Raw genomic sequence first — 15,333 nt, forward strand, 5'->3', positions numbered from 1 at the left:
CGAGCAGCCCTGCTGCAATGGAGCACTGCGGAGCTCATTGACGGGGACCAAGTGGCTCTTCTGCCCCTCATTGGGACAGAAGTCCCGCCCTCTGTAGCTGCTGGCCCATTCAATTGGCTGGAAGCTCCCTCTGTCCCGGCAGCGCCAGGACTGTAGCTGGAGAGAGGAGCCCAAGGCCTTGGATCCCTGGAGGAGGTAAGACTGGGTTCTTGAGCCGGGAGTGTTTGGGAGTATTAGGGACAGTGGCAGTGAGGGGAAGAGAGTTTGTTTAAGAGAGGAAGCAGGTAGGAAGGACGATGGGAGGGGGTCAGTCTAAGTGGGGTGGGGGGGTGGTGGTCACTCCACAATTGGCAAAGGGCAGCCTCCGAAGAGCGAACCCGCCTTCCTTCCTGTCTTTTAACAATTTTAAGGTTAAAGATCGGGCTTCCCTCTCCCACCCTGCTTCCCACACTAAAAGGTTTATGGCGTGGCCAGTGTATTGTGAGGCTTGGTAACAGGCCTAACTGAACCTTAATTGGTGGGCGGGAAGGTGGTGGGATGGGTGCCCATGCCATTTTATGTGCCCCTGCCATGGGGAAACGTGCCCACCACATCCTAACGTGACAGAGGGATTTCCCAAACTGTATGTGTGTTCAGCTGGCTCCCTGTTTAACTAGTGTGAAGGACGTTCATCTCAGTAACACCTCTCTCCTCTTTCAGATGGTACAACAAGAACATCACCCGAAACAAGGCAGAGCAGCTGCTTCAGAAGGAGGTGAGTGGATTGATCCTCCCTCCATCCGTGGTTCCTCTCGCCAGGGCGCCGGAAGGTGAAGCAGATTCATCAGTGCCTCGACCCTGAAGGGAGCGGCGTAACCGCAGAGGTCCCGACCTGTCTCCACAACAGAGAGAAGGAGAGCTCCTCCAGGAGTGTGGGGCAAAGATGGATCATGCTTTGGCCGTGTTTTGTTTATAGAAACTTAGAGAATTTGTGGCACGGAAGAAGGCCATTTGGCCCACTGTGTCCATACTGTCCGACATACAGCTCTTCCAGCTCTTGGTCCATAGCCCTGTTGGCTACAGCACTTAGTGCATATCCAAGAAAAATTCATTCATTTGCTCTTTGGCTGTGGGAGTCGCTGGCAAGGCCAACACCTATTACTCATCACCTAGCCACCCTGAGAAGGTGGTGGTGGGCTTTCCTCTTGAATCACTAGAAGAGGGTTTGATACAAACTGTGGGTCTTGTTAGGCCATTTTAGAGAGACGTCAATAGCCAATCGCATTGGCACTGGAGGCACTGGATGTGCTCAGATCATGTAAAGGCGGCAAGTTTCCTTCGCTAAAGGACATCAGTGAACCGGTTGTCCATCTGACAACTTCATGGCCACTTTTACTGAGACCAGGGGCGGAATTGTACGCCAGCAGGATTTTATGGTCCCGCCGCAGTCAATGGACTTTTGAACAGCATGCCGCATTTTACGGCCCCACTCCCACCGAAACAGGACTGTAAAATTCCGTCCCAGATTTTTATTCCAGGTCTTATTTTAAAATGGAATTTACAGTTCTCATACTGTTCTGTTGGGTTTTGAACCGATGTTCTCTTGATTATTAGTCCAGTAACAGAATCCCTACAACACTGTACCTATTGTAATGATATGGAATCAAAGGATCATACAGCACAGAAGGAGGCCATTTGGCCCATCGTGTCTGCGCCGGCTCCTGAGAATCTAATTAGTCCCACTAGCCAGCTTTTCCCTATAGCCTGTCCTTTTCTCTTATTGCTCACTCTAATAATGTTCCCCAGTTTCATTTGGGACACGTTAGCTCCAGGATCGAAATGGTTGGAGTGATTTTATGAGCTGTGCTCTCAGGGACTTGTTAGCACAGGTCAGAAATTCAGGGCTGGCAATATTGTGGCTGGGTATCCACTTCCAAGCTTGCTGAGAGCAGAACTCTGTGCTCAGGGCAGAGATTGGTCAACAATCCTAAGGAAGAGCAAGCAATTCAATTCAAATATGAACATCCTGTGTGGTATTTCAGCACTTTATTTAAATTTAAATTTAAAGTCAACTTTTGAAACTTATGTCTCAATCTGTTTTGTTTAAATTGAGCATCTTATCTGAAGTCACTGGAAAGACCAGGATTAGCCAGATTGTCTTTAATGGGGAGGCAGTGGTGTGGTGGTGTTGGCACTGGACTAATAATCCAGAGACCCAGAGTAATGAATTCAATAAAAATCTGGAATTAAAAGTCTAATGATGACCATGAAACCATTGTCGATTGTTGTAAAAATCTATCTGATTCACTAATGTCCTTTAGGGAAGGAAATCTGCTGTCCTTACCTGGTCTGGTTTACACATGATTCTGCATCCACTTAAATGCCCTCTGAAATGGCCTAGCAAACCATGCAGCTTCTCAAGGGCAATTACAGATGGGCAATAAATGCTGGCCCAGCCAGCAATGCCTATGTCCTGTGGACGAATTTTTAAAAAATCTGTCTTTGATTGTGTGATACTGTGGGTCTAGTAATTATTCATCCTGATAATGACTATGTTCCAGGGTAAACAAGGAGCTTTCATGGTGAGAGACTCAAGACAGGCTGGGATGTACACAGTCTCGGTATTCACCAAAGCCACCAGGTAAGGGCTTTCTAACCCAGTACACCAATCGGCATTTTCCACTGTGGGATCATTTCTATAACACCTGACCCAGAGAGAGAGAGAGAGAGAGAGGGTGAGCAGGTGCTCCAGAAGCAAAAGACAAAGACAGCTGGCGAGGTGGAGGCTGAGGACTTCTTGGAGGGGAAGGTCCTTAATATTTTCTGTGATAGAGCAGTTAACCTCAGAGCACGGATAACTCTGACACACAGATGACTGAAATCCGTGGGCATTGGATTTGTGCATCCATCTCTGCAGATGTGTGAAAAATTCAGAATTACTGAATGCCTCACAGGTCACAGTATCCAGCCACAAATGTGCAGCACACACACAGACACACACACACACACATACAAACACAGAGCCAGGCAGACGCATACACACACACAGACACGCAAACACTATACTGGATATAGCTAATCCTGTTTCATGCCCAAATACACACACCCCAAGGCAAGAGAGAAAGGTATTAACATGGGAAATGATAAACAGGCCATGGTAGTAATGGACAGACAGTACAAATTGAAGAGTAAATGAGCAGAAAGACTAGACGCTGCAAAAATAATAATAGGACAAAACCAAAGGCTCTGTATCCAAATGCATGTAGCATTCAAAACAAAACAGATGAACTAATAGCACAAATAGAAATAAATAAGTACGATCTGAAAGACATTAGAGAGGCAGTGCTACAGGATGGCCTAGATTAGAACCTGAATATTGAAGGGTACGTGACATGTAGGAAGGACAAGAAGTTAGGAAAAGATGAAGGAGTGGCTCTGTTAATTGATGATGGTATTAACACATTAGAAAGGGAATAGCTAAGCTCAGGAAATCAGGGTGTAGAAACGGCTTGGGTTGAGAAGAGAAATGATAAAGGCAAAAAGTCATTTGTGGGGGTGATATTCAGGCCCCCTAATTGTAACTACATGCAAGGACAGAGTATTAAAGTAGAGGTAATGGGAGCTTGCCAGAAAAGTACAGCAATAATCATGGGCAATTTTAATCTACGCATAGACTGGAAGTTCATGGAATGTATTCGGATAGTTTCTTGGAACAGCATGTTCTGGAGCCAAACAGAGAGCAGGCTGTCCTAGACCTGATATTGAGCAACGAGATAGGATTAATTGATAGCCACCTAGTGAAGACACCCCTAGGTAGAAACAATTGTAATAGTAGTGATTGACATTTATATTCATTCTTTGGGAGAAACCAGTGCATCCAAGACTAGTATTTTAAACTTAAATAAGGGCAATTATGAGGGCATGAAAGCAAAGCTAGCTAAAGTAAACTGGCAAGTGAGGTTAAGGGATAGGTCAATAGAGGCTTAATGGCGGACATTTAAAGGGATACTTCAGAATACACAGAATATATACATTCCAATGAAAAAGAAAAATTCCAAGGGGAGGGCTCACCTTCTGTGGTTAACTAAAAAAGTTAAAGACAGTATCAAACTTAAAGAAAAAGCATACAATTACACAAAGACAGGTGGCAGGTCAGAACATTGGAAAGAATAGAAAGAGCAGAAAAGAATGACAAATAGATTAATAAGGAAGGTGTAGTAATTATAGTTTTGGAAAATGTAGGACTATAGCTTTAAGAATAATCCTGTATTGTTAGTTCACATTATCTGTGTAAACCAACATGTTAGCAGCACTGGGAACCTCTACAGGAGAGCTCTTCTTTAGTCATGGAGTTTGATGCACACGTGTAGCTGCTGCTGCTGTCTTGTAAATAAAGTTAAATGTTTCCACTTAGAAAAGTTTTCTGAAGATCAAATCCAAAACAGAAAGAAAAATTAGAGTAGGAGAGAAAGCTAGCTAGTAATATAAAGACAGATAGGAAGAGTTTCTATTGATATTTAAAGAAGAAGAGTTAAGAAAGTGAGCATTGGTCCTATAGAAAGTGTGGCTGGGGAATTGATTATGGAAAGGAGGGATATGGCGTTTGAACTATACGGGCATTTTGCCTTGGTCTTCACTGTAGAGGGCACAAGTAACATCCCAGAAAAAGCTGTAAGTCAGGAAATGGAAGGGAGGGAGGAACTTAAAGATTTTAATCAAGTCACCGTTTACTCTTCTAAACTCCAGTGGATACAAGCCTAACCCTTACAACTTTTCCCCATGTGACAACCCACCCATTCCTGGTATCAACCTAGCTAATCTTCTCTGAACTGTTTCTAATGCATTTACATCTTTCCTTAAATCAGGAGGCCAGTACTGTACACAAAACTCCAGATGTGGTCTCACCGCTGGCCTGTACAACTGGAGCATAACCTCCTTACTTTTGTAATCAATTCCCCTCACAATAAACGATAATCACCAGGGAAGTGGTATTGAGCAAATTGTTGGGGCTGTGGGGCTGACAGATCCCCAGGTCTGGATGGACTTCACCTTAAGGCCTTGAAAGAAGTGGCTAACGAGATAGTTGATACATTGGTTTTAATTTTCCAAAATTCCCTTGATTCAGGGAAGGTCCATTAGATTGGAAATCAGTGAATGTAACTCCTTTATTCAAAAAGGGAGGGAGACAGAAAGCAGGAAATTACAGACCAGTTAGCCTAACATCTGGTATAGAGAAAATGTTAGAAGTTATTATTAAAGATGTTATAGCAGGGCACTTTGAAAAATTCAAGGCAATCAGGCAGTCAACATTGTTTTGTGAAAGGGAAATCATGTTTAACCAATTTATTGGCGTTCTTTGGTGGAGTCACATGTGCTGTGGATAAAAGGGAACAAGTGGGTGTACTGTACTTAGATTTCCAGAAGGCATTTGACTGAAGTGCCACATCAAAGGTTATTGCAAAAAATAAAAGCTCATGGTATAGGGGGTTAACATAATGGCATGGACAGAAGATTGGCTAGCTCACAGGTAGCAGAGAGTTGGCATAAATGGGTCATATTCTGGTTGGCAGGATGTGATAACTCATTTGCCTCAGGGGTCAGTGCTAGGGCCTCAACTTTTTAAAATTTATATAAATGACTTGGATGAAGGGATCGAGGAATGGTTGCTAAGTTTGCTGAAGACATAAAGATAGGGAGGAAAGTAACTTGTGCAGAGGACATAAGGAGGCTACATAGTGACAAAGATTGGTTAAGTGAGCGGGCAAAGATCTGGCAAATGGAATATAATGTGGGGAAATGTGAAGTTGTCCATCTTGGCAGGAAGAATAAAAAAGAAGCATTTTATCTAAATAGTGAGAGATTGCAGAGCTCTGAGTTTCTGAGACATCTGAGTGTCCTGGTGCATGAATCACAAAAGGCTGGAATGCAGGTACAGCAGGTAATTAGGAAAGCTAATAGAATGTTATCGTTTATTGTGAGGGGAATTGATTACAAAAGTAAGGAGGTTATGCTCCAGTTGTACAGGCCAGCGGTGAGACCACATCTGGAGTTTTGTGTACAGTACTGGCCTCCTGATTTAAGGAAAGATGTAAATGCATTAGAAACAGTTCAGAGAAGATTAACTAGGTCGATATCAGGAATGGGTGGGTTGTCACATGGGGAAAAGTTGTAAGGGTTAGGCTTGTATCCACTGGAATTTAGAAGAGTAAACGGTGACTTGATTAAAATCTTTAAGATCCTGAGGAGTCTTGACAGGGTGGACGGGGAGAGAATGTTTCCCCCTGTGGAAGAATTTAGTACTAGGGGTCACTGTTTAAAAATAAGGGGTCGCGCTTTTAAGACAGAGATGAGCAGAAGATTTTTCTTTCAGAGGTCGTGGTAACTCTCTTCCTAAAAAAGCGGTGGAGGCAGAGCCTTTAAATATTTTTAAGGCAGAGTTAGATAGATTCTTGATTAACAAGAGGCTGAAAGGTTATCGGGGGTAGGCAGGAACCTGGGGTTGAGGTTACATTCAGATCAGCCATGATCATCCTAAGTAGCGGAGCAGGCTCAAGGAGCCGAGTGGTCTTCTCCTGCTCCTCATTCGTATGTTCATGTATATGTAACACACTCTACTGGATACGGCAGACGCTGTCTCACACTCCAACACACTATACTGGGTACAGCTAACCCTCCCTCACACCCCAACACACTATACTGGGTACAGCTAGCCCTCCCTCACACCCCAACACACTATACTGGGTACAGCTAACCCTCCCTCACACCCCAACACACTATACTGGGTACAGCTAACCTTGTCTCACACCCCAACACACTATACTGGGTACAGCTAACCTTGTCTCACACTCCAAAACACTATACTGGGTACAGCTAACCTTGTCTCACACCCCAACACACTATACTGGGTACAGCTAACCTTGTCTCACACCCCAACACACTATACTGGGTACAGCTAACCTTGTCTCACACTCCAACACACTATACTGGGTACAGCTAACCTTGTCTCACACTCCAACACACTATACTGGGTACAGCTAACCTTGTCTGACACCCCAACACACTATACTGGGTACAGCTAACCTTGTCTCACACCCCAACACACTATACTGGATACAGCTAACGATTTCTCAAACCCCAACACACTGTACTGGATACAGCTAACCCCCCCCTCACACTCCAACACACTATACTGGATAAAGCTAACCCTTCCTCACACTCCAACACACTGTACTGGATACAGTTAACCCCCCCTCACACTCCAACACACTATACTGGATAAAGCTAACCCTTCCTCGCACTCCAACACACTGTACTGGATACAGCTAACCCTCCCTCACACTCCAACACACTATACTGGACACAGCTAACCCTCCCTCACACTGAGACACACTATACTGGATACAACTAACCCTCCCTCACACTCCAACACACTATACTGGATAAAGCTAACCCTTCCTCGCACTCCAACACACTGTACTGGATACAGCTAACCCTCCCTCACACTCCAACACACTATACTGGATACAGCTAACCCTCCCTCACACTCCAACACACTGTACTGGATAAAGCTAATCCTCCCTCACACTTCAGCACACTATACTGGATACAACTAACCCTCCCTCACACTCCAACACACTATACTGGATACAGCTAACCCTCCCTCACACTCCAACACACTATACTGGATACAGCTAACCCTCCCTCACACTCCAACACACTATACTGAATACAGCTAACCTTGTCTCACATCCCAACACACTATACTGGATACAGCTAACCTTGTCTCACATCCCAACACACTATACTGGATACAGCTAACCCTCCCTCACACCCCAACACACTATACTGGGTACAGCTAACCTTGTCTCACACTCCAACACACTATACTGGGTACAGCTAACCTTGTCTCACACCCCAACACACTATACTGGATACAGCTAACCTTGTCTCACACCCCAACACACTATACTGGGTACAGCTAACCTTGTCTCACACCCCAACACACTATACTGGGTACAGCTAACCTTGTCTCACACCCCAACATACTATACTGGGTACAGCTAAATGTTGTGCCTTTTGCTGTTATACCTGACAAGACAAAGCGAAGTTATAGCATTCAGGTGAATTACCTGCCACTGTTTCGTGCTAAGCCTGACTTTAACCTACTGAGCAGGGGAAGCAAAGGGTCATTTAAATACACAATGGCATCTTTGTGTGTCGACTGCAGGTTTAGCTGTGGCCTGAACAGGGAAGGGGTTGATGTGCCGGCCTGTGGCCACGTTGGCGATTTGATCAGTTCAAGCACAGCCGAGCCAGAGAAATCTCTCTGAGCCTGACTCCCATTTTATTGCTTTTCAAATGAAGTAAGAACAGGGTTTCAAATATTACCTACTGTCATGTGAACCATGTCTGTACCGGTGTGTATGTTAGGTGCAGCAAAGGCTGCAAGGATCTAGTGCATTAAGGGAGTCATAGACCACATCCTCTAGAACTGAGCCCTCCAAACCTTGCCACCCTAATGTGTGAAAATGAACCAAAGGATGATATATTATGAGAAATAAATTTTTTCTAAAAGTTAGAAGTCAGAATCTGTGTTGTTCAGCTTTGCTGTCCTGTATACTATGTTGACAATCCTCTTGCAGTCCAGGACAGTTCTACTGACAATACAGACTGTGGCCTAGGGTACTTTGACGTCTCCCCCCAACTACCCACCCCCCCACCGACTGCACCCTGCCGCGCCCCCCCCCCAACAGTCCATGTGTCTGTTGACCTAGGAATCTCTCATTCTTTTTGTTATAACATTGTGGCCTCGTTTGATTCCTTATGCATTCAGATGCATTGTTGATCAGCCTGTTTTGTACTCCCTCACACCTCTCCAATCTTATTGGCTTCAATTTACCATTCTTCAGTGCTGATAGAGAGAGACAATGAGAAAGAGAGATAAAGAGCGGCAGATTGAGCATAAAAGACTGAAAGAATTGAAAGAGAGACAGAGAAAGAGAGATACAACTATTGAGAGAGTGACACACACACACCGAGACAGTGAGATAAAAAGTAGAGTGAGGGAAAGAGAAAGAGAGAGAGAGAGAGAGAGAAAGAGACAGATAGAGAGACAGATAGAAAAGAGTGAGAGACCAAAGAGAAATGGAGAGATGAACAGAGTGAGAGATGGAGAGAGACAGAAATAAACAGACAGACTGACAAAGGGAAAAATCAAGTGAGACAGAGATGGAGAAGCAGAGAGACTGTGCGAGAGGGGTGGGGAGAAAATCATTATAAAAGATAAGTGGGTGGGTAAGAATGGGGCCAAGGTCACTCAGTCCTGTGGCCTTGGATAAAAAGCCAATGAGCTTCCTCGGTTTCTCTGACAATACCAACCCAGTTTGCTTTCTTTAACAGTTGGCCTGGTAATCTTAAAATCACTTCTCACACCAGTTTCTTACATTGAGAAAGATTTAAAGCAGACTGCCCAGTAGAGGGGCTTCCACCACACTACAACTGTGACTAGGCCTCATTGGTTGTGAAGCGCTTTGGAACATCATGTGGTTGCGAAACATGCTCTATAAATGCAAGTTCTCACTTTTTTTTTATTACTTCCACCAGCGAGAGTGGTCCAGGGGTCAAGCATTACCACATCAAAGAAATCGATGATACTCTCAAACGCTACTACCTGGCGGAAAAACACGTCTTTGACTCCATTCCAGAACTTATCACCTATCACCAACACAATGCAGCAGGTAAAGGAAGAATCTGTGGTTGTGGTGAGACTCTATATGAGATGGGCAGGATTAACTGAGCTTGACTGAGTCCAGATCATACAGCACACAGGAGGCCATTTGACCCATCAAGCTTGTGCTGGATCTTTGAAGTCCCACTCTCCTGATCTTTCCCAATTGTCCTGTAATTTTTTTCCCTCCTCGAGTATCTCTCCAATTCCCTTTTGAAAGTTATTATTGAATCTTCTTTGGCCATCCTTTCAGGGAATGCATTCCAGATCACGCATAGCAAATCCAGCTAAGCGTAACTATAAGCTGCTGAGTGGGGGGAGGAGGTTGCGAAGGGGACATGTAGGATTTCAAAGCAAAAGGACATGGCAGCCTTGCAGGGCAGCTATTTAGGTAATGATGCCTAGAGTGTGACAGGAAGGGACAAAATGGTAGAAAGGCAAAATTAATGGCTCTTTATCTAAATGCGTGTAGTATTTGGGATAAAATAAATGAATTAACGGCACAAATAGAGGTTAATGGATGTGATCTTATAGCCATTATGGAGACACAGTTACAAGGAGATCAAAGCTGGGAACTAAATATTCAGGGGTATGTGACTTTTCGAAAGGACAGGCAAGAAGGAAAGGGTGGTAGGGTAGCTTTGTTAGTACGAGATGGAATAAGTTGATAGCAAGTACAATATGGGTGGAGGTAAGAAATAACAAGGGAAAGAAGACACTGGTGGGAGTAGTCTATGGGCCCCCTAACAGTAGCTATAATGTAGGACAGAGAATAAATCAGGAGATAATGGGAGCATGTAAGAAAGGCAGTACATTAATCATGGGTGATTTTAATCTTCATGTAGATTGGGAAAATCAAATTGCAGAGATAGCCACGAGCAAGAATTCATTGTGTATTCGGGTCAGTTTCCTAGAACAATATGTTGTGGATCCAACCAGGGATTAGGCTATTTTGGATCTGGTAATGTGTAATGAGGCAGGTTTAATAAATAATCTCAGAGTAAAAGATCCCCTGGAAAACAGTGACCATAACATGGTAGAATTTAGCATTCAGTTTGAGAGTGAGAAGCTTGAAACAACTGCACTTAGGATAATTACAATGGAATGAGGGCAGAGTTGGCTGGAGTGGGCTGGGAAAGGAGTTTAGCAGAAAAGACGGTTGATGAACAATGGCAGACGTTTAAGAAAATAGTTCATGACTCACAACAAAGATATATTCCAGTGTGGAAGAATGATTCTAGGAAGGGGATAAACCAACCACGGTTAACGAAGGAAGTTAAGGATATTATCAAATTGACAGAAAAAAACATACAATGTGGCAAAGATTAGTGGTAAGCCAGAGGATTGGGAAAGTTTTAAAAACCAACAAAAAATGACCAAAAAAAAAAAATAAAGAGGGAGAAAATAAATTTTGAGGGTAAACTAGCAAGTAATATAAAAATGGACAGTAAGAGCTTCTTTAAATACATAAAAAGGAAGAGAGAGGCCAAAGTGAACATATGTCCCTTAGAGAATGAGGCTGGGGAAATAATAGTGGGGAACCAGGAAGTGGCAGAGGAGTTGAATAAATACTTTGCATCAGTCTTCACAGTAGAAGACGCTAATAGCATTCCAAAAATAACTAAATAATCAAGGAGAAACAGGGGGTGAGGAAATAAATATAATAACTATCACTAGAGAAAAAGTACCAGGGAAACTAATGGGGCTGAAGGCCGATAAGTCCCCTGGATCTGATGGGTTGCATCCTAGGATATTAAAGGAAGTAGCTACACAAATAGTGGATGCACTGGTAGTGATCTTCCAAGAATCCTTAGATTCTGGAAAAGTCCCAGAAGATTGGAAAACTGCCAAAGTAACACCTTATTCAAAAAGGTAGACAAAAACAGGTAACTGTAAGCCAGTTAGCTTAACATCCATCATTGGGGAAATGTGAAAGTCTATTGTAAAAGATGTAAAAGCAGAGCATTTAGAAATGCATAATATAGTAAAGCATGGCTTCATGAAGGAGAAATCATGCCTGACAAATTTATTAGAATTCTTGAGGAGGTAACAAGCAGGATAGATGATGGGGAACCAGTACATGTAATATATTTGGATTTCCAAAAGGTTCAATAAAGTACTGCACATAAGGCTACTTAATAAGATGATAGCCCTTGGTGTTGGGGATAGTACATTAGCATGGATAGAGGATTGGCTAACTAATAAAGACAGAGAGTTGGGATAAGGGGGCATTTTTGGGATGGCAACCTGTAACTAGTGGAGTGCCACAGAGATCAGTGCTGGGCAACAATTATTTTCAATATATTTTAATGATTTGGATGAGGGAAGTGAATGTGCTATCGCCAAGTCTGTGGGTGACACAAAAATAGGTGGGAAGGCAAGCGGTGAGAATGATACAAAGAGTCTATAGAGGGATATAGACAGAATAATTGAGTGGGCAAAAAACTTAGCAGATAGAATATAATGCAGGAAAATGTGAGGTTATGCAATTTGGCAGGAAGAATAGAGGAGCTGAATATTATTTAAATGGAGAAAGACTGCAGAAAGCTACAGCACAAAGGGATGTGGGGGTCCTCATGCATGAATCCCAAAAAGCTAGCATATAAATTCAGCAGGTAATAGTTAAGGCAAATGGAATGTTGGCCTATATTTCAAAGGGAATGGAGTATAAAAATAGGGAAGTCTTGCTAAAACTATACAAGGCACTAGTTAGACCACACCTAGAATACTGTGAACAGTTTTGGTCCCTTTATCTAAGAAAAGATTGGCATTAGAGGCAGTTCAGAGAAGGTTCACTCGGTTGATCCTGGGTATGGAGGGATTTTCTTATGAGGAGAGGTTAAGTAGGTTGGGCATGCACTCACTGGAGTTTAGAAGAATGAGAGGCAATCTTATTGAAATATATAAGATTCTTAGAGGGCTTGACCGGGTAGATGCTGAGACATTGTTTCCCCTTGTGGGAGGGTCTAGGACCAGAGGGCATAATCTCAGAGTAAGGGGCCTGTTGTGACACCAACAGTTGATAAAGGCTGAGTTGTTTAAATCCCAGATGGAAACAACTGTCATAACCTATATTTTCCATTGGTATGTTTCAGATGCAGCTCTGAATTCAAAAATAAGGCCACCGAACCTCAAGAGGTTTTTTACATGAAACTAAATTAAACACTTATTAATTTAACAACAAATTAAACACATACATATATCTACAAATTACTACCATAATAACTTTTAAACAAATCCCAAAATTAATCACTCCCAAGCAAATCTCCATCAAGGCAACAGTAACCGATAGACTTTAAACAGACACCAGGCAAAGCACATTTGACCTTACAAATTCAAAATGAGGTTCCTTGCAATTTGGTTCCTTTGCAGACACAGTTATAGATTTACAGGCTGGTTAGATTTTAAATGCCTCTGACTCACACACAAACTCCTTTCTGTTTAGACCTAGCTTTTCCTTTGAACGTAAATTTTCCATTGTATTACTAGGTTTTTCATTTACATCTCTTAACAATAATATCCTTTCATTTCACCAAGTTTATTAGTAAGAAAAAAAAACCACATTGCTTGGCGTCTTCGAGGTAGGTGCAAGATTTTACTCCCACTCTTGAATGTTCTATTTGACAAGTGCAAATTTACACTTTACCTTTTATCCTCCTTACTTTTATCTAATTAACATCTCAAAACTACTGTACATCAAAGCACCCAGACTAGCTGTCTTTAATCCAATTAAGCCACACAGTCAAACACATAGACACAGACCCCACTACAATTCCATTCTAAAAATAATTTCCAATAACATTATAGATATTATTATCTCTTCATGACATCCTCCTCCCTATTGAAAAATGAACTGTCATAATTTTTTAATAACCCATCTCACACTATCTCCTATACTTATTACATTATGATACATACAGATGCATGCATTAACAGAACAATATATATACACAAGTCCTTGGTATCAATAGAAATCACTCTAATCCAGTGGTCAGGTGTTTTAAAGTGTCTAATTTTCCCTTTAAGCTCCAAACTTATGATAATGCATTTGCGGACAGATTTTCTCTATCTGCAACATGTATAATCCTTAGATTAAATGGTTGTAATAATAAACTCCACCTGAAAAGTCTTGTACTTTTTTCTCAAAATTTGTCCAAAAACTTCAAAGGATTGTGGTCTGTATAAACAATTGTTTCTGCTGAATTGTTTGCAACATAAATTTCAAAATGCTGCAAAGCCACCAAACCCAAGGTCTCTTTTTCGATTGTTGAATATCTTCTCTGTTGTACATTCAGCTTCCAGGAAAAATAACTTATTGGTTTTTCAAATCCAGTGCCATCCTGTTTTAACAGTATGGCCCGAATGCCTATATCGCTTGCGTCAATGGCCAACTTGAAAGTGCCTGGCATAATTGGGTAAAGCCAAAACTGGTGTCATAATTAATAGTTTCAAACTGCCAAATGACTTCTAACACTCCGGTGTCCATTGAAACTTATTATTATTTTTTAATAGTTCAGTCAATGGAGCAACCACACCTGCTAAAATTTGGTACAAATTTCCAGTAAAACCCACTCATGCCCAGAAATCTCAAAACTTCTCATTTTGTTGTAGGCACTGGGAAATCCATGATAGCCTTGACTTTCACATCTCTAGGAGCCACCTTACCATATCCAATGGCATGGCCTAGATACGTAACTTGCACTTTTGCAAATTCACTTTTAGCCAAGTTCATCACCAAATTAGCTTCTTGCAACCGAGAAAATAATTCTTCCAGGTGCTGTAAATGCTCCTCCCAGGTCTGACTGAAAGCTATCAGATCGTCAATATAAACAGCGCAATTGCTTTGACCTGCAATTACTTTGTTTGGCAGTCTTTGAAATGTCACAGGCGCATTCTTCATACCAAATGGTATGACTTTAAACTGATATAATCCATCTGGCATCATAAAAGTTGATGTCTCCTTTGCTCTTTCTGACAACGCTACCTGCCAATATCCTTTAAGCAAGTCAATTTTTGTGATAAATTTTGATTGTCCCACTTTCTCAATGCAATCTTCTAACTGTGGTATAGGATATGAATCCACTTTTGTCACAACATTCACCACACACAGTCTTTGTGTTCCATTCGGTTTCAGTACCAGCACAATAGGCAAACTCCAGTAACTGCAACTAGACTCAATGATATCATTTTGAAGCATGAAGTCAATTTCTTCTTGTATTTGTAGTAAATTTGCCAGATTTTAACTGTAAAGATGTTGCCTTACTGAAGATGAAACTTGTACAGACACGTCATGTATAGCTAAATCTGCCTTCCTTAACATTCCCACAAATAGGTTTGTGTGACTACAATAGCTTTTCCAAATCACTTTGACACTTGTTTGAATGTTTCATTCAAATTTTCAAGCACTCACTCATTATCCAATTTGATTGGAGGAAAATCAATTTCAGAGTCCTGCACTTCATACCCCTTCCTCATCATACACCATCACTAATACCTCTTTTTGTTCCTCTTCCCTTTCAAAGTACTTTTTAAGCATATTTACATGACATACCCTCTGCTTCTTTCTTCTACCTGGAGTAGTTATTAAATAATTTACTTCACTCAATTTCTTTTCCAGCCTGTAAGGT

General features: G+C 42.0%; 1 protein-coding gene across 1 annotated transcript in view; it reads left to right on the forward strand.

Moving 5' to 3' along the window:
* Window positions 1-15,333, forward strand: part of LOC121281047 (tyrosine-protein kinase ITK/TSK-like) — a 73,493-nt gene that overhangs the window by 25,061 nt on the left and 33,099 nt on the right. Inside the window, exons 8-10 of the mRNA XM_041193646.1 lie at window positions 700-754; window positions 2,541-2,620; window positions 9,583-9,716. Coding sequence (XP_041049580.1) covers window positions 700-754; window positions 2,541-2,620; window positions 9,583-9,716 — 269 coding nt within the window. The remainder of the gene's footprint in view (window positions 1-699; window positions 755-2,540; window positions 2,621-9,582; window positions 9,717-15,333) is intronic.

The sequence above is a fragment of the Carcharodon carcharias genome, chromosome 8, assembly GCF_017639515.1.
Source record: "Carcharodon carcharias isolate sCarCar2 chromosome 8, sCarCar2.pri, whole genome shotgun sequence".
Classification (NCBI taxonomy): domain Eukaryota; kingdom Metazoa; phylum Chordata; class Chondrichthyes; order Lamniformes; family Lamnidae; genus Carcharodon; species Carcharodon carcharias.